General features: G+C 38.2%; 1 protein-coding gene across 1 annotated transcript; it reads right to left on the bottom strand.

The window, feature by feature from the left end:
- Positions 1–65: 65 nt before the first annotated feature.
- Positions 66–26,317, bottom strand: LOC113069634 (lymphoid-restricted membrane protein-like). Its single transcript, XM_026242799.1, is given in 38 exon segments — positions 66–924; positions 2,929–3,015; positions 3,323–3,375; positions 3,460–3,528; positions 3,881–3,924; positions 4,000–4,147; positions 4,253–4,387; positions 4,575–4,715; positions 4,843–4,870; positions 4,994–5,051; positions 5,138–5,216; positions 5,433–5,578; positions 6,554–6,636; positions 6,777–6,823; positions 8,866–8,944; positions 9,340–9,487; positions 9,676–9,763; positions 10,379–10,431; positions 11,538–11,865; positions 12,469–12,580; positions 14,715–14,866; positions 15,309–15,410; positions 15,582–15,719; positions 16,977–17,070; positions 17,214–17,278; positions 19,908–19,967; positions 20,181–20,237; positions 20,339–20,416; positions 20,567–20,617; positions 20,914–21,031; positions 21,158–21,316; positions 21,610–21,685; positions 21,796–21,834; positions 21,837–21,853; positions 22,244–22,424; positions 24,401–24,511; positions 24,609–25,252; positions 26,143–26,317. Coding segments are annotated over 37 exon segments (4,296 nt in total). The 5' UTR covers positions 25,222–25,252; positions 26,143–26,317; the 3' UTR covers positions 66–665.
- Between the last annotated feature and the right edge of the window lie 457 nt (positions 26,318–26,774).

Below are 26,774 nucleotides of genomic sequence, written 5' to 3'. Positions count from 1 at the left end.
CACACATACTGACTGAAGCTTTGTGATCCATTTAGCTTGTTTTGCACAGTAAATAGTCAGATGAGTTGGATCAGTTTCTTTTATTGTGCAAAGTTTCTCTCCCCCCTCTTTGGAACATACAAAAGTGTATGAACTTCTTACAATGAACACCAAAGCTATAGCTTCATGAGGATAAAAACCATGTGTTTGAAACAATTAATAATATAAAAAACATCTACTGCATAAAACTGTCAAATAAGTTAACAAAAAGAAAAAACATTTTTTTAAAAAGGTCTCATCTCAATACACTTTCAAACTGCCCATAAAAACACACTGATCAATTTCAAAATGTTTAAAAACGGCAGCCTTTTCGGGCAAACAATATATGATGTTTGACATTCACACAATTGCAGTGTGCTCATCCCACTCCAATCCAAATATCCACCGTGTGATTGGCTGGCACTGACTCCTAAAAGTGCTTATTACATATGTCGCCAACCTGACGGTTTGTATACACGGCATTCAAGCAGTCTACAGTTTTCAGCACAACTTTTTACCTTCAGTAAGAAATGGTCACAAAGTGTTCTGTTAGAAGGACAGGCAGTAGTGTTGCATCACAGCTCTTGCAGCCAGAGTTTTTTCTGAAAGTCAGAACCAGCCACTGCAGCCTTGCCGACCCCCTGGTGTCACACAGGGGGCTGGCCGTTGTGCCTCAGCCCAGTATAGGGCCACAGAAGCTGCTGGATGGTCATCCAGGAGTCCCCGGTGCCCACAGGTGCTGCATCTACTGCAGGCTGTAACATCAGGCTCGCCAGCAGGGCCAGTAGAACAACTAGAACCACAAGCAAGGCCAGCCAAATCCAAATGCCCCTGGTGCCTCTGGAAACTGCAGGCCTCCCATCAGTCAGACTGGGTGGAGCGTGATCTGTTGGGCTGGGGCTGGGACTGGGATGGAAAGGGAAAGAAATGTTTAAAAAGAGAAGTACAAGCATACCTTCAGCAGCAGGAAGCAAGGTGTTCTGTTATGCTAAATAGGGAAGGACCAAGTAAAATGTTAATGTTATTGTAATGAGCTGCAGATGAACCCTCTATTGATTGTTTTCACGTGACGTCACACTCTTAGGAAGACTCACCTGGAGGGCAAAATGAAGCTTTGCTCCACTGACCGCCAGTTATTTTAAGTAGTAAAGTTGTAAAACGCAGATAAAAAGGTGAAAGTAAACAAATTATTGATGTTGTATATTTTGTACAGGCAGGCTTGCCTATGTAAACTGCATCATTCATATAGTGATTACTGAATTTTATCTTTTAATATTACTGTTTTAAATATATTAAGGCACTTTAAGTGTATTTACAATGTTTGTTGCACTGTTTAATGATTGAAATATTGCCGTGGGTGCTTAACATGGATTGCAAATGCCAAGACCTTGTTTCGTTTCGTTTTCTTTGGAGAGGTGATCTAATTATTTGTGGCTGTGAAACCGATAGGCTTGAGCTGCACTTCTATGGATGTTTTGCCCTCCAGGTCTTTGAGCCGGTCACATGACAGAAAACTATCAATATATGCTTAGCCCAGAAACACTCTGTTCAAGTAAGGAAACGCAACAACGTGGTTTCATTGTACATATGTAACATGCATTCCTTTGGAATCAATAACAAACAAAATCAAGTTGCATAGCCAGAAGCGCTTGCATACTTGTGTAGAATATGTTCTGGGCCATATTTTCATTGGAAAATAGCATGTCATTAAAAGCACAAATGATTAAAAAAGAAAACTCAGTCTGAATAGATGAGACGGCTGAGGCGACTTGAAAACATTTAGAGGAATGTGAAAAATGACAGCTGTTGCTGAAAGCAATGTTTGACAAAGTAAGACAAACAGGAATGTTTCAGTGCTTCAAGACAAACAGTTCTGTGATAGACTGATATATATTGGTCAGGCAGAGTAGTTGGCCAATATATGACCATTTTGAGGTCTGCCAATAACTGATGGGCCAATTAACAGAAGAAGCCATTCTGCCCATTTTATTGCCTTTCATTTTTTAAAATTACATATACACACACACACCACCAAAATATTTAGTCTTTAAAAAAAAAAAAAAAATTCAAAAGAACAGCATTTATTTGAAGTAACAAATGTTTTGCTATTGTTTTTGTTTTTAATGTATCCTTAATTATATATAATAATTACTTGACTCCAAAGTTTTGAACAGTAGTATCTCTCTCCATCCTGCTCTCTATTTATCAGTCTACCACTTATCCTGTTTAAGAAAATCCCAGAGAACATTAGAATAGCACACCACTGTGGATCAGAGTACATTTGCCAAAGCTCAAACTGTCCACCAATGTGGGGAAAATAGATAATAAAAAATAGAACTCTGTATTCTCTCTGAAACCACAGATGGGCTGCTTTATCTTATTTGCGGCAAACTGAATCAGAAGACATACAGTGTGTCAGCACTGGTTTCATTTTTCCACTGAAGAAAAGCAGCTAAGCTGATGAACTTTGTGGGTGTCCATATCCAAACAGAACATTAAAGTTAGATTTTCATAGCTTTGCTGCAGCAGCAAAAGGCAGTGACGTTATTGACAGAAAGCCCTCGATTTGTAGTAGATAATGCCTGAATGCTATAGCAGAGAATAATGGGAGGCGGGAGGTACACTAACGTCTTAGTTGGCATTATGAAGGAGGTGATTTTGATGCCCAATTCTGTTAGGCTACTCCTTCTTTCCTCTGGTTCTGCCTTCCGCTCCTCCTCGGAGTGAGAGTCTGTGTCATTTCCAAATCTGTGCAAAGTTCACACTTCAGTGTTCCCATCTAAGCTCAAGGCCTCTATTGTGGTTCTGCATGACATGACGCTCCGATGGCACATGTGCTCTTTATGGGTTTGGCATGAAATTGGTTCCAAAGACGAAAGGTACACAACAGATCTTCACGCGTGACCTTACCTATTCATCAGAGTGGGCTCATCATTGTCGGCCCAAGTACCAGAGCTAATGAAGCGCTTTAGGGGTGGCCTCTTGGTTGCCATGTTCCTGTAAAGCGGTCGACACACAACCATGACATCCTTTCTCGCAGTGCAAAGACGTGCACACAGTATTATAAAAACAATTGGAATGTGACTCCAATAAAACACAAAGTCATGGGTTCAATTTCCAGAGAACCAACTGATAAGTGTATTATTTGACATTGGCTGAATAAAAGTGTCAGCCAAGTGAATAAATCTTGTTCTGATACATATTGGGTCACACTAACCCAATTTTGGTGGACTAATACTGACAGGCAAGGCTGCAGGTGCGTTTTGTGGACCATGCAATCTCAAAACAGCATCAGTACACTTACCATGGTGACCGACGGGAGAGTCTCTCTACCTCAGTTTCTGCCATGTCTTTGGGCTGTGAATTAGAAACCACAGTTTATTCAGTTGTTCTGCTTATTTTCTACCAAAATCGCCTCTGTAAGAAGAAATTACTCCTCACCATGTCAAAATGGGTCTGTCCTCCAATGCTGCGGGGAATGGTAGCTATACTGATACGTCGGCTAGTGTTCTTAGGAGAGAACACATCATTATTAATTTGGTTGCACTTTATTTTACAGTACGTGTACTAACATGTACTTATATTGTACTTAGTGTATTTATCTAAGAAAGTTCTGGTAACACAAGGTAACTACATGGGATAGGGTTAGGTTTAGGGGTAGGTTCAGGGTTAGTACCTAGTTATTACATAGTTATTGTAATTACTATAATAAGTACATAGTATGTACATGAGGAACAGGACTGTAAAATAGTGCTACCATAAATTTTTACTGATTTAAAAATAAAAAATAAATAAATAAATAAATGAACACCACAAGCTAAATTCACAATCTTGAAGTGGTGCGTTTTGAGCCATAACTCACTTTGAAAATGTTTCCAGTTGATGGCTTCTTGTTTCTGAAATCATCTGCAGTCAAAAGAAAACCCATGTGGTGTTACTGCCATTACAATGTGTATTTTTGTTTTATAATAATCAACTTACCCCTCTCAGTGTGGGACCCAAAGGACCTTTCATTTGGTGTGAGGTTCTCTCTGAGCTCTAACAGCTCTGCGTGCTCCTTGGTATACATCCTCCTCAAGTTCTCCACATGCTGAATCATCACCTCCACCGTTTTACCCACTCTGGTCTCCTACACATGCAAGGAAATTGAGATGTAAACAAGGAGGCCTCTTTGTTAACTATGGCTTTAGAGGGCCATTTCAGCACTCTGAAGGGCCAGAGTAAACACACAAACCTGATGAACAGCCCCAAGCATCTCTGAACGGCTGGATACTCTGGTCATGGATTGAATGAGGACTTCCAGGTTCTTCTGCAGACGATGGATGATCTCCATGGACTGGTTATCTTCCTCACACCGTGGAATCAGGGCCTATATAACAAAATAGTGTGAAATTCAAGCTACCTGTTCAAACATGGGAATTCAGGTCAAATTTGGAAGACATTTTCAGTAAGAATTTTCTGTAAAAATACAATGTCCTGAACAAAGCACTTCTTCCTTGCATTGATAAAATACACAGGATTTTATGCCAGCAAAAAGTGCACAAAATGACACTGACCTGCAGCAGACCTTTACAACTGTTCACTTCCTTCCGGACGTTCTCCTCAGCCAGGTCCCGCGAACGTTCCTCCAGGCGTAGCCTCTTCTCCAGGGTGAATATGTCACATTTGAAGCCCAGAGAGAGCCGGTGGAACTCCGCCTGGCAGGAGGGCACATGGTAAACAGTCCAAAAAGGCAGCAGTCTCCACATTATAATCTATCAAATATAGTTACACTCTATAATAAAATTGGACTAAATGCAGGAAAAAAAAAACCCACCACCTCACCTCTATCTCTTTGTCACTTGGCGACAGGCTGCAGATGAAATGCACATTTCAGATTAATGGGTACATGAATGTGTCAAGTGAGTCATGTGAAGGCATGCTTGAATCGGATTCAAATTTATGGATATAAATTCAGTACACAAAGAATTATAACCTGTTCTTGACATCTTTGGTGGAATCGCTGGCATTTTCAGAGATGACAGATGTACCACCTGAGGGAGGAAGAGCAGACTGATATTGAGGAAACAAGCAGAACTAGATAAAGAGATAGACATTGAGAGAGAGACTGTTTATCGACCTTCTTTTTCTGTGGTCACTGAAGGCTCCCCGTCCTCCTGAGCTTTTTGCTCCTCAATGGCTGCCATACTGCTCATTTCCTGTTGGAAGAACATTTCTTTTTAAATGTACTACACAGCTATGTAAACTTCATCATGACATTACAATAGTTTACAATGGGCATCGGATGGCATGTTATGAATGTTTCTTAATAAGAACACAATCACCTTATGTAATTAAACAAATATTTTGCAAAGCAAGTAGGACCAGATTCTTCTGGCTTTTGTTGTATTGGTTTAGTTCACAGTGGCTCTTACTTTCTTAAGCTTGTTCATCAGAGTCATAGGGTCTTTTTTGGAGCCTTGCGCAGCAGGGACTGTTGGAAGATTACCCTCACTGACAACAGGGTCAAAGGTCATGTCCTTCGCTTTTTCAGAAGGATCCTTCAATGAGTCAGCTGAGGCTGCGGAGTTTGAATCAGAATGAAATTGAATAAATGTTTGCTGTCTGACTTGTCTAAAAAGGAAAATAAATTAAGAGGCACTTGGAGAGCAACTTGGCTCCAAAACCTAGTGAGCTGCCAAGCAGACAAGATGAGAGAAATGTTGATGTAGACTTATTCACTACTAAGAAATTGCATTATTAAATTGTATAAAAATAAAAAAAATCTAATATTTTGGTGTAATAAAAAAAAAAAAAGGATTTCCACTAATATTTGTGTGCTAAAAATCTTTTGGGGTAATGCACAGCTATCTGCAGCAGCATGCTAACAACAGTCTCTGTTGGAATAAATTGGGACTAAAGTCTCATGCACTGCTATTGGTAATGATGTAAAAATTACACACTGAAGGTAGGGTTTCTTCAAAGTTTCTTTTAAATATTTATATTTAATTCATATGTTTCATTTTAAGTCATTTTAGCCCTTCCATTTTTCATTTAGGATTCCAAAGCAATATTTCACATTTTTAAGTTGTGTCTTGTATTTATATTTGCAGATGCTAATGCTGAGGGTTGCTCACAATATTAAAATGTTAGTGACCAATAGCAGTTCCAGTGAGCTTTCATAATTCTCATTAACAATTTCAAAACCATAGCAAAAGCCAAACTGCTAATGAGCGGACTCCTTTAAAAAGCAAAATACGAATATAAACATTAAATTAGAACAATGGCATTCAGCCTTAAAAAGTTTTTGTTTCATTGCTTCAAGTAAATATTCAAGTAATCAGTCAGAAATTAAAACAAATAAAATGAACAACAGTTTGTGGTTTTCACTTTCCTGTCAATATTGTTCATAAATTAAAGTAAAAATTCTGTGTTTCCATTAAATCAACTTCATTTCGACAAAGTAGTATTCAATTGCAGCCGTCAGAAGCAGTACATTTGTCATCCCTATTTCAAAAGATCAACAGGTAACGTCCTCTGGTGTATTTCCTCCTACCTGGTGAGTTCACCCCAGATGATATCGCCTCCGCCGCCTCTGGCATGGCCTCTTCTTCCTCTGCTACTGGCAACAAAGGACTCCTAAACAAATGATTAACAATAATGTACAGCAACTCTTGAAGATACACACATTTGAACACTAAAACACTCAGTCCAGCAGCACGCCCCTGCGTAATAAATACATTCAAATAATCAGTTGCACAAAGAGGAAACATACTCACTTGTCCGATTTTGCAGAGACTTTAGAAAGCTGTCCCTCGCTCAGTCTCTATAGGAGAAAACAATATTGCATTATGACCCAGTGACACACTCTGGACAGCAACACACATACATTTGTGTAAACTACCTAAATATGCAAATAAACATCACACGCATTTCCATACCTGTCCCATGACATGGCAGATGAAATAAAAGAGCTACACTCTGCTTTACAGAGAGAGAAGTGCTAGATACTTACATAATGTGTGTGAGTGCTCTACAGCTGGCAGAGAGAGGGAGAGAGAGAGGGGATGGTAAAGACAGGAAGAGAGAGAGAGAGAGAGAGAGAGAGAGAGAGAGAGAGAGAGAGAGAGAGAGAGAGAGAGAGAGGGAGTAACAGATAGAGAGGGGGAGGGCTGGAGGGGGAGAGCACTTGTACTGGCAGAGTTCACTGAAGTGGGAGTGAAAAAGTGCTATACTTATTCCAAGCATACTGATGAAAAACCACACACGCACAGCCTGAGCAACATATTTTATCACTAAGTTCAAAAAACACAAGGAAAATAACAATTAAACAACCAACAAATAACACCAGAAACAGTTGCAGGTCTGTTCCGATTGAGTCACAGTCACCAGGGAAGAAACAAATGCATGATTAATTGGTTAGTTGCACTTAGCAAAGTTAGGATAGCAAAATAAATAGGCTTATGAAAAGCTTCCAATATTTTCTGTTGACGTCAAAGACTGAGATCCAATCTGTCATTTGATAGAAGCTAGCCAAATTAGACAGATCACATTTTTTGTGCCCGGTACAAAATATGGATACTAAAGCAAAACATGTTAAGAAACCAGTTAAGGGTTAAGATTTTTCATGTTTTTAAAACAAGTTTTCATTTAATTTGATCAAAAATACAGCGAAAATTTATATGGTGAAATATTACCACAGTTTTTGAATATATTTTAAAATGTAATTTATTCCTTTGATGCAAAGCTGACTTTTCCAGTAGCCATTATTCCAGTCTTCAGTGTTACATCAAACTCCAGAAACCATTCTAATATGCTGATTTGGTGTTCAAGAGATATTATTATTATCAACGTTAAAAATGTGCCTTTTAATGTTAAAATCATTGTTTAATTTAAATTGCCTTGTTTTAATATGCCTTACTGATCACTTTCAGATTTTTTTTAATGTAAAGTGCTTTTTATTATTATAAAATAGTTTTAATAATTTATAATAAATTCTAATAATTTAAATAATATATTAGATGATTAAAAAAAGTTTAAATGAACAGCATTCATTTGAAATAGAAATCTTATAAAATTGCAGATGCATTTACGGTCACTTTAACTGCTGATTAATTTAACCATTTAATTGATTTATTTTTTATTTTGTTTAAGCATCTTACTGACCCCAGACTTTTGAATGGCAATATAAACAAGCTGTTCTGAATTTAGGCAGGACTGAATAAGAAGCATTTCTTTAAAACCAATACATGCTATAGGACAGTCTATCTGTCCTTTACCTACACCTTGCAGTTTATTTTGGTTATTCACTTCAAGTTCACCTGAATATCTCCCATCCCATTTTATAAGTCAATAACGTTCACGAAAGAGTGTCAATAGGGCAATTATCACCGTGCATATGTCTGAATAACCCTTGGCTTCACAGATTCATAAAACAGTTCATATCTGATTCTGGACAAACAAACAGGAAAATTCCACTAACAAAACCAGTCTGTCAGATGTCAAGTGCTTATATAATGTTTCGAAGCAGCAAAAAGCAATTCTAAACACCGAAAGCCCAGGCACATCACATTGATAAGAGGGTAGGCATGTCCTCTCACAAGCAGTTATTATTGCTTACCGTCATCCAGAACTCTCTAAAACCCAACCGCAGGCTCCTCTTTTTATGGCACAACAAAAAAGAAAGCTGCTACTCTCACTACACAGGACCACCAAACAGGAAGTTTTTTTTTTTTCAAAAAGAACATAAGAAGAAAGGGGCAGAACTAAAAAGAAACAAAAAAACAAAAGGGGAAGAGGAAGAAATGGCAAGTGGCGCTACAAACACAACAAGCTTCCCCTTGGTTTGCTCAGCTTCCTCAAACTGACCTGCGAGTCACTCATGTAAGCTGTGGTGGCCACAGGTTCTCCCTCAGATTCTCCGTTTGTGGCAGTGGGCTGCTGGGTCCTGACCAGGGAGGAAAAGAGAAAGTTTGTTACCAAATTGTCGGTTTGTTTTTCTGATGTTTCAGGATGCAGCTGCTCTCAGGAAGTGCAATGATGGTTTGTGTGCTCCAGCAGAGCATGGATGGAGCATCTGTCCGAGCCTGGCCACACAGGTGCATGGCAAGCATGCAAAGCGAGGCTCTGTCAGTAGTAAAACTCCCTAATATGTCTACTCGAAACAGCCCAAGACAGGAAGAGATGACACACATTTGACTAGCAAATGTGATCTTTGGCAGTGTGGTAGGCATTTCGAATGAAACCAGACCATAATTTATTTTTGGTGAATCATTAACTAGCACTTTATATCAGTGAGCCAGAGGAAATCCACAAGCAAATGCTGATATATGGAAATTGTACCTTCCTGTAATGGAATCACCAACTTCAGGCTGGCCCGTGGAGGGAGATACCATCTCTGTGTTCTCAAGGGAGGAAGGTTCAGTAGATGAAATAAGGTGTTTGACTGAGATCACCTGTTCACGGGGCGTCTCAGAGCTCAAAGATGCATCTGGAGAGTGAGTGGGGAGAGATGAAATAAATTCACATTGAAATAAAAACATAACAGGAACATTTAATATTTTATTTTGTGTTATGAAAGTCATCTTATATTCAACTGCAAACTGAAATGTATTTTAGTCTTGTACTGTAGGTTGCTACAACATTACACAGAAGGACAGTGAGAGGAAGAGGTTTTACCAGCACACTGGTTGTGGGTGTGAAGCAGAGGAGCAGCCTGCTCGTGGGCGTCCTCAGGCCCAGTGCATTCTGGGAGTCTGTCTTCCTCCTGCAGTTTTCAGCAAAAGATTCAAAAGGGCAGCATAAAATGAATCTGTACTCTAACAGAGAAAACGTCTCCCTAAAGACAACATATTGGCTACTTTTAAATGACGACTGGGCGCAAATCCACACTTCAGAGTTCAGACATTTGCAATGCAAATGGTGGAAAGTTCATTCAGGTGTGACGTGCGATACACTCTTCAATGCGTGTTTGTACACTGGTTCTAAGGGTCATCTAAATTCCTACTAGCATTCAGGAAGTAGCATTCTCAAGTAAAACTATCAACGTGGCAGCAGTGAATCACATGGATCCACCGACCAAGCCAAACGTTAAATTTCCAAGACAAAAAAAAAAAAAAAAAACAATGTGGCTTGGCATGCCTAACACATGACAAAGTCACTAAAAATGTGTTTTTGAATTTCATGGTCAGCCACTCTGAAAGTTTGTATTTAAGAACTCTGAACTTCACTATATCAAATGTGCATAAAACCACTGCATCATGAGATAGACCACAAGAAAGAAAACGTGTACACAATTATAAATTGATTTGTTAGCTGATAGTTAGAGGTATCTGATAGAGAGGTATTATGGGAAATTAAGATAAAAGATACTGAAATGTACCTTTAGGGCTGTGCAAGGCCTTTGCATTCCTTCTTCACCCACAAACGGAGTTCCTGAGGATAGAGAGGAAAAAAAAAAAAAAGTAATGAAAATGGCATTCATAACCCATTTTACTTACATAATGGGACATTTAAAGTAGTATATTCAACGAGCACAAGAAGGGAATTCACCTAAAAGGTTTAACTAATATAAAAATTCTATACCATTTTGCGAAAAATTTAATGTGAAATGTTAAAAATGTACAGTACAAAGAACTGCTATTCACTTTTAAAATAAACTAAATATCAGCCAATAACCAATATGGTATCAATATAATGTGCATCCCATTAACAATTTTAATTGGAAAACAAGCTTAAATAGCTTAACCTATGTATTGTTAACTTAACATTTCAGAAGCAGAAAAAATAACTACTTTTTCATAAACAATTACAACCATTAAAATCTTTGTTTGGAATGAGGTGCTGTTCATAGAAATCCATTCGTCCTTAACACAACAGCAATTCCATTAGAAATATTTATGATACAAAACTGTGCTATTAAGTAATGTAATTGTCCCAGTTTTCACAGATATAAAAGCCTATGCGTACTTTTGCATTTTATTTGATTTTTTTAATGCCTCAATGTCATGTTGTTATGATCACATAATGGAGCTTAAGTGACAAGCCTGTGGTGTCACTGGCAGTCATGCGGTCAAGAATGGGGACAGAGGATAAAGGAGATCCTTACATATTGACCAAAGATGGCAGAACAATAGTGGAAGGAAAGCCAAAAGGATTGAAGCTAGAATGACGCTGATTTTCCAGCTTGTGTTTAAGCTTCAGCGATGTATGCCTGATCTGTGATACTAAAGGTTAAGGAAGGATTATTTGGCCAGAGGAATCTGACACGGACCGGTTGTCCTCTAGGTATGACTATTTACACCAGACAACTTCATCTCAAAAATCACACAACCCCATTAGACCTGAAACAAGATTTATACAAAACCAAAAAGGTTCTTCTTTAGAGAGGAAAATGTACCATTTATGCTTGTTCTTCCATTTTACCATTTATAAAACCTTCTCTCCATCTTGCAATTTGAGAAACTAACGTTGAAACTTTTAGAATCTTTTCTTCACCCAATCAGGAAAAATAAGCCTTACTAAATCAATTAATTTTTCACCTTGTGATTCTCCGTCAGGGGTGTCATCTGGTAGAGGCGTCTGAGAGAGGATGGAGTCTCTCTGTAGCTCCTCGTTCTCTACTCCAGAATCCTGCATTGCTTCACCTTCTCCCTCAGTCCTTTCCGTGATCTTCTCCTTGTCCCTCACAGTCTCTCTGTGTTTCACCTCCTCCTCTTCCTCCTGTTTCAGAGCCTGTAGTACCTCTTCTTCACAACAGAGCTCCTGAAGCATCTCCTGGTCAGGCCCGAGCTCTTGTAAAGGTGGAGACTCAGACAACACATATTCCTCATCCCATTCAAGACAGGGGCCATCCAGCTCTTCCACAACCTGAAGGTGCACAATCACAGTCACATGTCAACAGTCGGTGACAACAGCTCTACATAACACTATATTAAATGTATATGGGCTTCCCCAGCTCACTCCTACTGTAGTTCTTCAAAGGTTTACAGCAGATTTACAGGACCACTATATTAAAAGTTTATGGGCTTCCCCTGCTAACTACTAGTTTTTCAAAATGTTTCTTTATATATTAGACTTTTGGCAAGCTTTTGGAGATTTTAAAATAATATGCAAAGTAATATATAGAAATTAACTGAATAGGAAAAAAATAACAAATCAAACTAAGACATCAGCCAAGTTCTGAACATAAGAACATTGTGGGGTAGTCAGTCAACGGCGTCTAATCTCTAGAGTTGAGTTCAAGATGAAGTCAGGTTCCAAACTGGCTTACAAACCACACTTGCCTCCTACACATACAGCTCTCAGCATCTTGTAATGAGACTGTAAAAGTATCCATCTGTGATCTGCAAAAGCTCACAAAAATCTTTATTTCTGCTTGGCCCAGGGCTGAATCTAAATCTGTCATGGTTTAAGCCCATATGCTGAAGCATGTGCAGGCAATGAAAGCAAGCGTTTCGTGAGGTTCAGTACCTGCTGTAGGTGATCCGGTGTTTGGCTGCTGGCCTCTCTGATGTCCAGGGGAACCTTTAGTTGGTCAAGTTCCTCTCGCAACTGCTGCTTTTGATTCTCCTGCTCTTGTACCCTAAAAATGTATAAACCACTGAATTTACAAAATTCTAAAAGACAGTTTCTCTCTGCCTAAAACTTTTGAGCAAATTCGCTATAACAAAACTTGTGCAAAAGGTGAATGTCAATCGATTTAGTGATGAATTGTAATTTGACTGTTACTTATCCATGAATTGACTAAATGGATAAATCTACAAAAACAATCATTTGGGATAATGAAAGTCATGAGACAACACCTCTGCACGGTTGATAAAAATGTGAAATACATAAAAAATTGGATCATGAGTTCAATCAAAACCTATTAGAGGGGTACATGAAGATCTACATAAATTCTAACAAACACAATCCCCATATATCCTCCGCAGATCTCTGAACTCTTCACAAGTGCTACAAAAGCAAAAGTTGGACATACTATACCCAATCCGTAGGCCCAAGCAATGTCCCATTGTGCCTTCATCCAAATCTTAGAGCACCACTAGCTTCTCACAACAGTCTTTGCCTTTTATCTAAAGTACACTGAGTACTGTAGCTTTGAAAACAGTGTTGTGTCAAATTAGAGACACCTCTTCAGTGAACCAAAAACAGCTTGAGGGGGTCAACCGGATCAGCCCCTTGACAAATGCGTCTAGAGACATTCACACAGACATGGACTAAATTGGTAAGGCCTCTCCCCATAATCCTTCCACGGTTTTGAAAGGTATGATGTTTTAATAAAAAATTAATATACCCTGGTTTGAAAAATACTTAATACTAATATCTACTAAGATCAAACTCTAAATTAGTTTTGTCTATGTCTAAATTTAACTGTTAAATACAAGAATCTGGACACATGAATATGACAGAAATAATCATGAAAATGTTTCTAGCAACACAAAAATGGGAAATATTTAATTATAATGAAGTAGCTGTTTTGCCAGTGACCGTCTCAAGGAGGCATGATGAAAACGTGCTGCTATTCAGACCACAGTATTAGTCTCATGGAATTTACTACAGCTAAGGTGATAAAAATCTTGAGCTTTATGATCGCATTTTGGTGAATTTTTGCAGGCCATTATCTATTGTCAAGTACTGTAGCAATGTATGAAGCACCTACAACTGCAAAAAAGATGACTTGTTTTCTAGTATAAACATCATAACACAAAATCAAGATGCATTTACTTGACAAGATAGCATGTCTAGTTTTCTGAATAATTTATCAAAATGTTATTAGTTTTTGCTTGAAAAACAAGAACAAATAGCCGCCAATCCAGTACGAAAAATAATTTTAAAGGCTTAAAAAAGAAGATTTGTCTCGCCCAATTGGCAGATATTTTTGCTTGGTTTAAGCAAAAACTAATACAATTTGGGTAAATTTTTCAGAAAACAGTAATTTTACTTGTCAAGTAAATGCATCTTGATTCAAGAATGTTTAGATGTTTATACTAGAAACCAAGACAAAAATACTAAGGAAGAAAATATATATATTTTTTTTTTTTTTACAGTGTAGCACATTGGCCTCAAGCTCAGTTCCTGAAATGCCACAGCTCTGCACAGTTTAGCTCCAACTGTAATTCGAACACAACTGATCCAGCTAATCAAGGTCTTTAGGATTACTATAAACTTCCAAGCAGGTGTGATTCGGAGCTGGATGGAGATAAGACGATGTCCACACATACACAGGAATTTTTATAAACTGTATTTTTCCTTCTATTTAAAAGAATCTCTGTCCACATGTAAAACGCAAACGCATGCTATGACGCACTGTAAGAGCATGCCAGACCAACAGGTGGTGATATAGTCAGTTTCAGTAACCGGGCACTGCGTTTAAGTGCGGACGAACAGCCAAACCGCTGAGAAAAAAAGCTGCGGTTTTAAAAATAACCATGCTCGTCTGGACAGGGCCTAAATTTTGCAGAGCTATGGCTCTCCTGGAACTGAGTTTGAGACCACTGACCTAGTAGCTTTCTGTTAGTCAATTTCTGTTAGATCACACAGAACCAAAATCTCATGTGAAATTCTTGAATATGTATATTCCTAATGAAGTGGTTTCACCCCTGAAAAGTCATAAAACAATGGTAAATGTCACTGTAAAATGGGGGGGGGGGGGGGTTCAGTAATCTGCTATCAAAAATCATACAACAGCATCTCTGCTACCATATCAGTCCACTTACTTGACAGACAGGTGCAGGATCTCGGTACGAGAACGTCGCATGTTGCTAGCCATCTTTAGAAGCTCTCTCTCCAGAGAGTCTGTGTACTGGTCCAACTGCTCCAGACTGCGGGTCCAGTCACTCCTTCTCTGCTCAAGCTGCACCTCCAGGCCCTGCCAGAGTTTACAAGATCAACAGTGAGGCTCAGTGACTAAATACAACACACCATGCACCAGTAAGTCATTACTGCCAACTAAATCTTAATAAATACGATAAGATAAAAAAAAATACAAAGGTTATCTTAAGAAGAGTCACAGAGTTAGTCTGACCGGACACACTGTCCCCTGTGCATCGTGGGAAACGGAGTGAGAGAAATATTGGCATGTATAGTTTACCACCGGGGAAGACCACACGTACTGATGCGGTCCACTGAATACACACAATAAGAGTGACCATGTCCAGCCAAGCAGTTATGCAATGTGGTAGATAAAAGTTTAAATAAGGGGAGAGGAGTTCTTATTTAATTTTTTAAATGCCCGTGTCTCCCTTTATATAATTTTACATGATTAGTTTAGATACTTAATGATTTTGACTAAGTTGAATAAACTCTCTTACTTGTATCTTGAGGTCGGTGTTGATCTCCTGAGTTTCACTGTTCTCTGTTAGGCTTCTGAATGCTGTGAGAAAGGTGATGCCATCTTCCTTAAACTCCCTTTTCTGGAAAAAGTCATGTTTTACACTTGTGAAAACTAAAACATTGTGGACCGGCATCATACAAAACCAGCATTCAGGTGTCTAAAGATGGAAAGCTGGCAAAATTAACATCCAACTAACTATACAGATGAAATTTTCTTAAATTTTGAGTGTGACGGCTGGTTAATTGGTTACCAGTCTGCTGATCAGAGTTTTAAATTCCAGAGACAGCTGCTCTGGAGTCGGGCCTTGGAGAAGAAGAAGAACCTCCCGATCTAGAGTCTCATCCAAAGAAGATGCAAAACAAACCGAGGAGGACAGATGCTCCAAACCCTAAAAATACACAGACATGCATGGTGTTTAATATTTTATAATATCATTTTATAGTTTATATATTAATTAATATTTTAATGCCAGACACACAAGTTTTGAGGGCGAAAATGTCTTTTTAATGCCAGAGATTAGAGTAAAATGGCTCGACTGGTTAGAGCGGACAGATAAGCAACAGTAACTCAAACAACGTTACAAAAAAAGTCTGCAGAAGATCATATTTGAACATACAAAACATCGAACTTTGAAGAATATGGGCTGTAGCAGCAAAAGACTGCACTGGGTGCTACTCCAGTCAGCAAAGAATAGGAAACTGAGGCTACAATTTGCACAAGCTCACCAAAATTGGACAACAAATTGGTTGAGTCTTATTTTCTTTTGTGACATTCAGATGGTAGGGTCAGAATTGGGCATAAACAATATGAAAGCATGGATATATCCTGCTATGAGGATGCTACACACTGGTGGTGTTTGAGGATATCCCCCACTTCCATGTAAAGTGCTTTGACTACCCAGAAAAGCGCTATATAAAATTTAACAAATTACGATTTTTATTATTATGCATCAACAGTTCAGGTTGCTGGTGCGTAATGGTGCCGGGGATATATTCTTGATACAATTTGTGCCCTTTAGTACCAACTGGGCATTGTTTAAATGCCAACCCTTTTATGACCACAGTGTACCAATTTTGTGATGACTAATTCCAGCAGAATAACATGCCATGTCACAAAGCTCAAATAATCTTAAACCAGTTTCTTGAACATGACAATGAGTTCACTATACTCAAAATGGTGTCCAAAATCACCAGATCTCAATCCATTAGAACACCTTTGGTATGGAGTGGGAAAGAAGATTCACATGGATGTGCAGCTGACAAATCTGCAGCAAGTGTGTGAATCCATGAAGAATTAAGTCAGTTTTGAAGGCAAAAGCTGTCACCAAACTGTCTTGGTTTCTCCAAACCTAGTATTATAGTTATCACCAGCTACGACAATGGAATCTCCCACAGCAAAAAAAATATAAATTGTGTAATAAAGCACATGTAGTCAAGCTCATTGTAATGCCTAAAGTTTGGTGTAAAGCACCGAGAGGGTGTGGATTACTGAGTGCACTCTTTGGCAGTGGAGTGGGAGAGAGAGTGGGCGGACTGAGAACAACACATGAGTGGTAGTGGGAGTGGAGAGAAAGAGACACTCCAAATCATGGATGGGACAAAGACAAACAAGTGAATTGCAAACACACACAAAACACACTGCAAACCTCCAGGGGATTCTGTGCCATAGCCAACTCTGTCTGAAGAGAACCTGAACTCATCTGATTTAGTCTGTAGGCCACCGAGAGAGAGAGACCTGGGCTGCAAACACATGCATACACAGTTAGAAGGACATGTGAAGTAACGTCTGATGTTTGTGCAAGTATTATGATTGACATTAATGAGGTCAGTTAATCAACTAATATTTTGATTGCAGTGTTAAGTGCATTACATAGAGCTCTTACATTGTCATATCAGGCTGCATCATCTGCATTTGACTCTCCAGTTTGTTCTTGTCTGCTCTCAACAGCTGAAGCAAGAAAAATTAACACACAATAATTAGAACACTCTGGGGTAGAATTAATTTGTTCCACAGTTATCACATGTATAGTTCTTTATATATGTAGTAATATATATATATATATATATATATATATATATATATATATATATATATATATATATATATATATATATAGTAGTAGAAAGGCAAACATTATTATACTTTCTCATTTGTCGTCAGCATTAAGCAAATACGTGTTTATATAATTTAAACAATCTTTCATTGACTAATGAAATATTCGATTTTGACTAATTGAAATTTCACAAACTAATTCGAATCCAGCTGTAAGATAATGTGAAGTGTGCATTTTTATCCTGCATGATCGCGTGTTCTCTGTGATGGTCGGCCTGTGTGATGCTTTAATGCTTTTTTAAATGCTTTAAACTTTAAATTAGTGATTTCAAATTATGCTGCAATTTATGCATTTGCCCACTGTCATATTCATGTCATTTTCACTGTGTGCTGTGTGTAAAATGAGGGTTACGCTTGCTTTGAGAAATATGATTCCCAATGCACACAAACTTCCCAGAATACTGAGTGCCCTGTTGGTTACAGTGTTTACTTCCTTTTTAATTATATTTTTTATTAAATATTCATTTTTTGTGGAAAATACATTGTCATCTAAAGTATGTTTATTTAATAATTTTTAAACATTAATACAAATAAAAAATGCTTTCCAAGATATTGTTATCGGCTGTCAAAAAAAACAATATCGGTTGACCACTAGTATGGAGTTTCCAAATAAACTGTATATACACTTATTCAAAAGTGGGGGGGGGGTTGTAAGATTTTTTTTTAATGTTTTTTATAAAACATAAAATTATGCCATTATTGCAATTAAAAAAAAAAGTTTAATTATTTGAATAAATTTTACCCCAGTCTTCAGTGTCACGCGATCCTTCAGAAATCATTCTAATATGCTGATTTTGTGCACAAGAAACCTTTTCTCTTATTCTTACTATCAATGTTTGAAAATACCTGTGCTACTTAAAGGGGGGGTGAAATTCTATTTCATGCATACTGAGTTTTTTACACTGTTAAAGAGTTGGATTCCCATGCTAAACATGGACAAAGTTTCAAAAATTAAGTTGTACGTTTGAAGGAGTATTTTTGTTCCAAAAATACCTCTTCCGGTTTGTCACAAGTTTCAGAAAGTTTTTTTGAGTATGGGTATGTGTGACGTTAGATGGAGCGGAATTTCCTCATATGGGTCCTAAGGGGCACTTCATCCGGAAGAGCACCCGCTCACGTAGAGCAGAGCACAGCAGAGACATTCACTGATCAGATCGAGAGCGAATTGTCACAAAAGAAGTGTGTTTTTGGTTGCCAGGGCAAGACAACCCAGCAGATTACCAAAAAAAAAAAAAAAACAGCATTAAGGGACCAGTGGATGGAGTTTATTTTTACAGAGCATCAACGGAGTTGTGCAAGTGTTTTTGTTTGTTCCCTGCATTTCGAAGATGCTTGTTTTACAAACAAGGCCCAGTTTGACGCCGGATTTGCACATCGTTTATTTCTTAAGGATAATGCAGTCCCAACTAAAAAGGGTCACGATCGTGTGTTGGAACCGCAGGCGGTGAGTAAAATTGCTTAAAATATCTCTGTGTTGTTAACTTAGCAATCGGCGCATAAGCACATCAAGTAAACAACATGCGATGTCATCAAACTGCACTTTCCACATGTACAGATTCTGGATCATATATACAAATATACGCTGAATCTGACTGTTAGCCATGGTTTGTTTTGGATGATGTTTTTTTTCCTCACGGTAATGTCACAGTTTCTAGCACTCTCAACGCAAAAGCCTACTCGCGCTCGTGATTCTTCAGCTCCGCCCACACGTCACGCCTCCAGGCGCTCATGTTTTCCGGGAAAAATTGGTACAGACTATCTTTCTCTTATAAATATAATAAAACTAAAGACTTTATGGAGTTATGAAGGATGCAGTACTACTCTATAGGTACTCAAGATTAACAGGATATTGAGTGAAAACGAGCATCCCCCCCCCCCCACCTTTAATATTTTTGCTGAAACAATTTTTTCCAGGATTCTTTGATACTGGCTCAGGGGAAGTGTGAGCAGTTTTTTGGAAAAGTGCTGATGAGCCACTAAGTTTCCATATGATCATCCATTCTTAAGTCTTGCAAACTTAAACATTTGGTTTTCTGTTATGGATTTCTGCTTATTTGGCACACAAATACTGTCGCCTAGTTGGTAAGCAGTTTGCAAAAATATTGATAGTCTTGGAAGCATCAGCTAAAAACAAATCAGAAATGTTTAATGAAATATTTCTAGAAAATATAAAATATATTGCTATAAAAATAAAGTGATTGTTCTTTTGTGAAACTGTAGATACTTGTCTGCCAAAAAATAAATCTTTACTGTCGAGTTCTTTGTAGTAGGCTGTATGGCTCTTTGAAGATCTGTTTATGTGAAACTTTAACAATCTGGACCGACATGGCAATATGATATCTAAATAAACGGTGGTCACCTTTGAACAACTTAACAGCCAGAGCAGCAGAAAAACAGTGCTGTGGTAAAAATGACAGATTACTTATATTAGAACCAGAGAGAGAAAAGGAGAATTAGAGTTCACCTCTGTAACTGAGGAATACTCCACAATGGCCACCTTCAGTTCATCTATCTGTTTATTTTTCTGGGAGAAGAAAGAGGGCAGTTTCTGTTATGATACTGGTCAAATATTATTTAACATGATTGAAGATTCTATAAACATACCAAATGAATAATGAGAACACTGAATGATGTTAGTAATGACTAAAGAAAAGCTAAATTATTTTGTAAAGTTGACTTTATTGGTCTAAGTTTTCATATTAAATCATTGTCTTAGTGATACACAAGATGGACTGACCTCCTGAATTATCGACTCCTTGTCAGCCAGAATGGTATCAAATGAATGAACTTGGACCTAAGTGTGCAAGAAAGCATTCACCAATGACAGAGTTAAATGTTTTTTTTTTTTTTGCATAAAAGACCAGTCATTAACGAGTAAACTAAATTAAGCCCTACCTGAAGGTCAGCATTAAGGTCACAGAGGTCATTGATCTTTTTCTGAAGGTCTTCTGCCTCCAGTGTGACTTTCATATTCTTAATATGTGATGAAGGAGAAATGTGGAGAAAGGAGGACAAAGAAAACGGAATCAGTATGATGGATGAAAACCATTCAGTGAACTACATGACTGACACTGGATGGATGTGTAAAGATGCCATGTGTAAAGATGTGTAAAGGAGCCATACCTCCTCTTGTAGAGCAGCGATTTTGGATATAAGACTCTGGTTTTCCCGTTCCTGTAGGAAACCAGAACTAAAGGTTATAAAAGTGTTCATGTTTTTTCTAATAATGTATATGTCAATGTCAATATGTGGTCAGTATAAAACCAGTGAGATTGTGTTTATCTGACAGCCAATTTGTTTACTCTGGATGTTTGCCTATCCTTGGTTCACGTAATATTACTATCCATCTCATTCTCAACATACCGCATGTTATCTAATTGCATTCGTTTATGAGACCTCATAAACCCTCATGAGTCTCATAATGTGGCTTATTAACATCAGAACAGCCATCAATGAGGTTTGTGCCTCACCATCTGCCTTCTTTGAGCAGAGGCCTGAGCTCGACACTCTTCTGAAGAAGTCAGACTCAGCTTCATCTCCTCAACTTCCTCTTTAAGCATCTTCTCCTTCTGTAATAACTGCTGCCCTCTGCAGGATGAGGGTAGGGAGGGACGAGAGGAGAGTGTTAAGGCATGTTTTGTACATGAATATTATTTTAGGGTTTAGAGGTTAAGAAAGAAGACAAGTGAGGCAGAATGTAATACAAGTCTTTACATCCTAGCTTGTGCTTTGAGGTCTTCATTTTCCTCAATGAGTCTCTGGTTGGTGTCTTCCATGCTTTCCACCGCCTGCTTCAGTTTACGCACCTCCTCCTGCAGCTTTTGGTTATTTAGTTGTAGATCTGCCACACAGAAGACTAGATCTGATGTCTCCCTGTACAGATAAACACACACAGAGTAAATAATATTCCAGTAACACCATTGATTGCATTTTTTTTATATATATTTATTTTTAGTTGTGTACAAATGGCAGAAATTATTTTTCAAAAGCATCCAAGCATTAAACCTTTAGATCAAAAGGTTTTTAAGATCATAAGAAACAAATTGAGTAAACTGTTTCCAAAGTTTTGATCGATAGATACAGTCGATACCGTCTCACAAATCACACTCCCCCTACTGTTAACTGTTTATCTATCACAAACAAACAACTCACACTCCTAAACTTACAGGTCAGCTCTGGAGGCTTCCCCTCCGAATGCTTCAAGACTACCTGAAGTCATATTTAAAAGAGCAGATCTTCTTGCTAAAGAAAACAGAAGGTGATTGTACACAAAATTATAACATTAACAACTAAGAAAATATGAAAAACATTGAGCTTTTTAGCATTCTGACATACACCTAAGAAGATCTCACCCGATAAACTGTCCCATAGTTTAAATGATTCCTGTTGGTATCATTCTTTGAGTCCTTCCTAAGGAAAAAAAGGGGAAATTTGAGTTGGGCTTTTATCTTAAAAACTTGTCATGAAGAAAATGCAGGAAAGAAAGGCCTTGTGATCAAAACTGATTGTGGACTGATAGCAGACTGATGAAAATCTGCAATGTGTCTTTGGTTGGGTTGGCAACATCTACAAAAGACATACCACACAGAATTGATTGCAAAAACAACTGCTTCCTCTTAACGGACCAGAGCCTTTATCAAAATTATCAATAGTTAAACAACCATCAGATTTCCCCAACTAAAAAGGCCTTTATTAAAGTGCATCAATGGCAATCACTGTTCTAAAGCAAAGGGCATATATATATATATATATATATATATATATATATATATATCTGTGTGTGTGTATATTTCTTCATACCCCTGGTTCCGGCAATCATCAATCCACTCTTTCATGATAGCATGGTATGTGTCCAGGTCTATGGAAATGTCCTTGTGCTCTGGGTCCAGCATATTGCAGAGTTCCTCTAGGCCACTGTCCTCTGAACTGCGGCAAGTGGTGTGTCTCAAGAAGTCCACAATATGTGATACATAAACTTTACCTGCAACAGAGGAATGTGTTACTATGGTTACAGTGGCAACAGGACCTGGGTCTCTTCAGATGCCATCCCAACAGTAAAGTCAAACAAAGTTTGCAAAGCAACACCTACTTGTTCTGAGTCACCATGACCGCGTCTGCACATATCGAGGCTGTTTATATTATATATATATATATATATATATATATATATATATATATATATATATATATATATATATATATATATATATATAAAAGCATCTCTTTTAAAATGGAAAAAAAAACCTTTTGCATTCACCTAAACTGTTGTTGCCTTCATATAAGAGAATGGCTATAAATGAAAGCAGATTTTGTCTCCTGTTAGCTCTGGTCACCACAGAAAGCACATCAGGTCAGACATCATGAGGGGAGAGCAGAACTTCATTGAGGACAGATCAGACAGTGTTCACCTCTAGGTCTGAATGCTGAGAAGCACTGCTGGGTTTGAATGAGTCAATGTTCTCAGATGCTCTAAAAGGTTACTTCAGTTTAACCAAACATAAAAAATTAGATATTGTAACATTAGTTAGCTTCACAACCTGCTGAGGAATAACATCTGCTATTAAAAATAATTATAAAGGAGCAGTTAAGGCCCTGATATACTTCAAACGAAGTTCGTTTTAGATCTTCGTTTTGTGGCAAAAACAAGTTTGAAAACACTGAGCGACAATATACGGTTAACGAACTTTCCATCACCCTCACGCTGCTGGAGGCGGGGTGTGAATTAATGTAAACATGTGTCACGATGCTCGCGTGTATCCACTAAACAAAACAACGTTAAAATGAAGAAGTGTATGCAATATAGGTGTGAGACGGGGCCCAATGGTCAGAATACTATAGACAAAAGAATAATGATTAGCAGCAGTTCAGAGTCAAGTATTATGTTTGCAAAGAACCATACCATTTCCATAATCAGTCCTGTATGGGAAGTGTAAATGGCTCATAGCCTGAAAACTTTAGCATGATGTGGGAAAAAAATATTGGAATCAGTTTGTTGCTTAATTTTATTAGTGTTCACTTATTTTATTAAACTGGATAAATTGATTTGGTAAAAACAAAGGATTATTATTGTATATTCGTTTGGCATTTCATTTACTGTATACCCTTTAAATTCGCTTATTGAAAGAACAACAGCAGCAGCAGTATGGTGTAACATGTATTTGGTACTTGCTACCTTATATCTTTACTGTTTCCTTTCATTCTTTTCATGGCTTTGGAAAATTTGTCTCGTTTCTCTGCTTTGCTTTTTGCATAACTCTAGGTCGTCGACACCAAGCTTCGTTGCTCTTTCTTTCTAGGAATGAAATACTGTCTCTACATCTTTAAAGTTTGTCCATGAGCGATCATACAGGTGCGAATATATTTGTGCAGCTCAGCTATTTGACACTCCAGTGTATTCAGGAGATGTTGCTCTCCTTAATAACCTCCGCAGAATGAGGAACGAACCAAGAAAAGAGGAGTTTCTTTGCGTCAAAGAAAGAGGAGTTTCAGAACACACCAAAATCTTTAGTCCTCATGCACTGTGAGATACCTACTGACTAGACTTTGCCCACAAATAAATTGCAAAATAATTTTTTTAATGTGACTGCACCTTTATTGTCTACACTTCACCAGTATATGATATTCTATAAAGCAAAAATTACTTGTTGTAAAACTTGATGATTTTACATTCTATATGCAAAATCTGAATGGGCAAATCTTTCATCTTTTAATAAGTTTGCTTTTAGTTTATTTGATGCCATGAAAACAGAGCGACTGGGTCTGCGGGAGTTTAGGTAGGACTTTGATACTGCACCTCCACCTCACAATCACAATCACAACTAAGCAGACTCAGACTTCAAATTACATAATTTTCACAAGATGACTTTTCTATAATGGAAGTTGAGACGCCTGATCATCTGTTTTTACATTCTACGGTACAGAGAAGGCATAAAAGCAATGGGGGGGTGATGTATGTACCTCTGCACTGTGTGTCACAGGCCTGAAAAATAGTGTCCAACAGGTCTTCCTCACAAATCAGACTGACCTCAGCCATGCTCTCCTTCTTGGGCTCGGAGGGAAACAGGGATCCTATCGAATCAAAAGAAAAACAAAAGACATGTAGTCGATGCTTTTAACAAAACATTTATAATGTTAAAAAGATGACTCCAGAGAGATGATTCATTACCCTCGCCCAGTGAAAGTCTCTTAACCACGAGGGCCGGGTAGGTGAGTTCACTGTCCATGTTAGAAATATCAGAGGAGAAGTTCAAGTTATACGAGAACAAGCCAGGAGCTGGGATTTTCGAGGTCTTCACCTCTGTCTCGGGCCCCTCCAGCAGGGTTTGTGTGGAGTAGCGTGGGGTAAAGTTAAAGTAATTGTCCCCAGTCTGGGTTGCTGGGGTGGAGCAGTTACGCCGAAATGGCCGGCTGTACGTTGCTGTATTTCTCCTCTCCCCTAACGTGCTCAGCGTGCTGGTAATGGTATAGGTAGCATTGCCAGGTGTGATGGGAGCACGAGGGGTGTTGGTGGCAGACCCCGGTCCCGGGGAAGCTGTGGGGGTCAGCATGCTCGCTGAGGAATCACAGTCAGAGTCTCCGTCAGTTCGGACGGTACGCTTCTTCAGGATGGCCTCCAGGTTGAGGCGCAGACCCGAGTGAGGGCTGTCGTAGCTGCTGGACTGGAACTTAGGGATCTGAAAGGGCGAGTTAACCTCTTGATCTCGTCGCTGGATAGTCTGCAGCTTGCGGCAGATGCTGTCCACAGGGTTGTGCCGTCTCGGAGTCACTCCGATATCCATGTTGGAGTGAGCAAAGAGAGAAAGCCTCGAACTACAGAAGATACACAAATTAATTTGTTTAAATTCTTAGGGTCTCATTTATAAAGCATGTGTACACACAGATTTGATCTTAAGAGTGTTTGTACGCGTAAATCCAGTAGAATGCTCATATTGTAAAAACAGTGTCTTTGACACAGAAAAGTGCCATGTCATGTCAGGGTCTGAGCAGACTTACATACTGCAGGTTTTTAAAAATGTAAGCTGTTCTTGCAGCTCTCGGTTCTAAATTAAAGGATTTGGACAATGATTGGTGATCTTATATATGTTCATTGAACTAATTATGAGTCGTATACAAGGCTCAAACGATCTCAAAACGTCCAACCCCCGCGAGATGACCCACTCCATGACTGAAGAAAATTGTAAAAATGAATTATATCACGGGTGGAATAATTACATATAGTTTAAATACAGTAGATGTGTTTTAAACAAACACAGTGCTTGTAAATAAAAAGACAGAAAAAAAATGTTACAATATACGAAGTTATAAACAAGCCCAATAACGTTAACGTTACGTGTTCAAACGGTCACTGCATTATTTGCTTATTATGGATGACGTAAAAAAGTAACAATAGAAGCGAAAACCTCACGCAGTTATCTCAAAATATTCTTAAAAGTCTCATTTTATATATAACGTTACAACCAAACCCATCAAAAAAAAAAGAAAAAGACGAGCAAAAAAGCAAACCAACCTTTCAAAATCCGACTGACGGTGGAACAAACATAAACTTCACACAAACTGACAGACGCGAAACGTTTTTGTCACTTTCAAGATGAAAAATAAAGGCCGACTTTAGTTTCATGTGGTGTGCAAGTTATATTTAGAGAACATTGATAGGGGACAACCTGATATTGAGACGCCAAGGTTGGGAAAAACAAACACACCTGAATCTGTTCAAATGTTGCCGCTGGGGTCGGTTCACAAAAACTAGCGCGTGAAGCGCCAATCAGCTGATCGAAGGCCGTATTCTGATTAAAACCGCGGCACACTGACACCATGCGTCCGATCATGGAACTGCAACTGACAGGCGGAGCGGTGTATTGATTTCTCCCTCACATCTTCACTCAAATCAGTACAAATATTATTTAAAAATGTCTCAAATAAAAGCACTAAATACACTAAAATAACTTTTGTGGCCATGTGCATATATTGTGAATAAAAAAATGATAATGAAAAAAAAAACATAAAGGTCTATGTAAACCTGTTTACTGCAATTCAGTCATTCTGCATTTACCTTCTCCGCCAAAAAAAAAAAAAAAGAGAGAGAGAGAGAGATACAGTAGGAAAGTGCTGTGCTGGTGTTAGCTGCCTTAGGAGAAGTGTTTAGTGTCTTAGGGGAAAAGCTGAGATCATTTTAAAAAGTGCCCAGTATCCGATTTCAGGGGGTTTAGTCCTGCACCTTATCCTATGCCTTTAAATATATTTTAAATATATTTATAAGTTTAAATATATTTTAAACTGGTGTTTAAATATATTAACGCTCATGCCAAGTACCAATATGATATCCATCCCATAA

The sequence above is a fragment of the Carassius auratus genome, unplaced genomic scaffold, assembly GCF_003368295.1.
Source record: "Carassius auratus strain Wakin unplaced genomic scaffold, ASM336829v1 scaf_tig00001979, whole genome shotgun sequence".
NCBI classification, from domain to species: Eukaryota; Metazoa; Chordata; class Actinopteri; order Cypriniformes; family Cyprinidae; genus Carassius; species Carassius auratus.
Note: the sequence above shows the minus strand (reverse complement) of the source record. Positions and strands in the feature narration are given on the sequence as shown.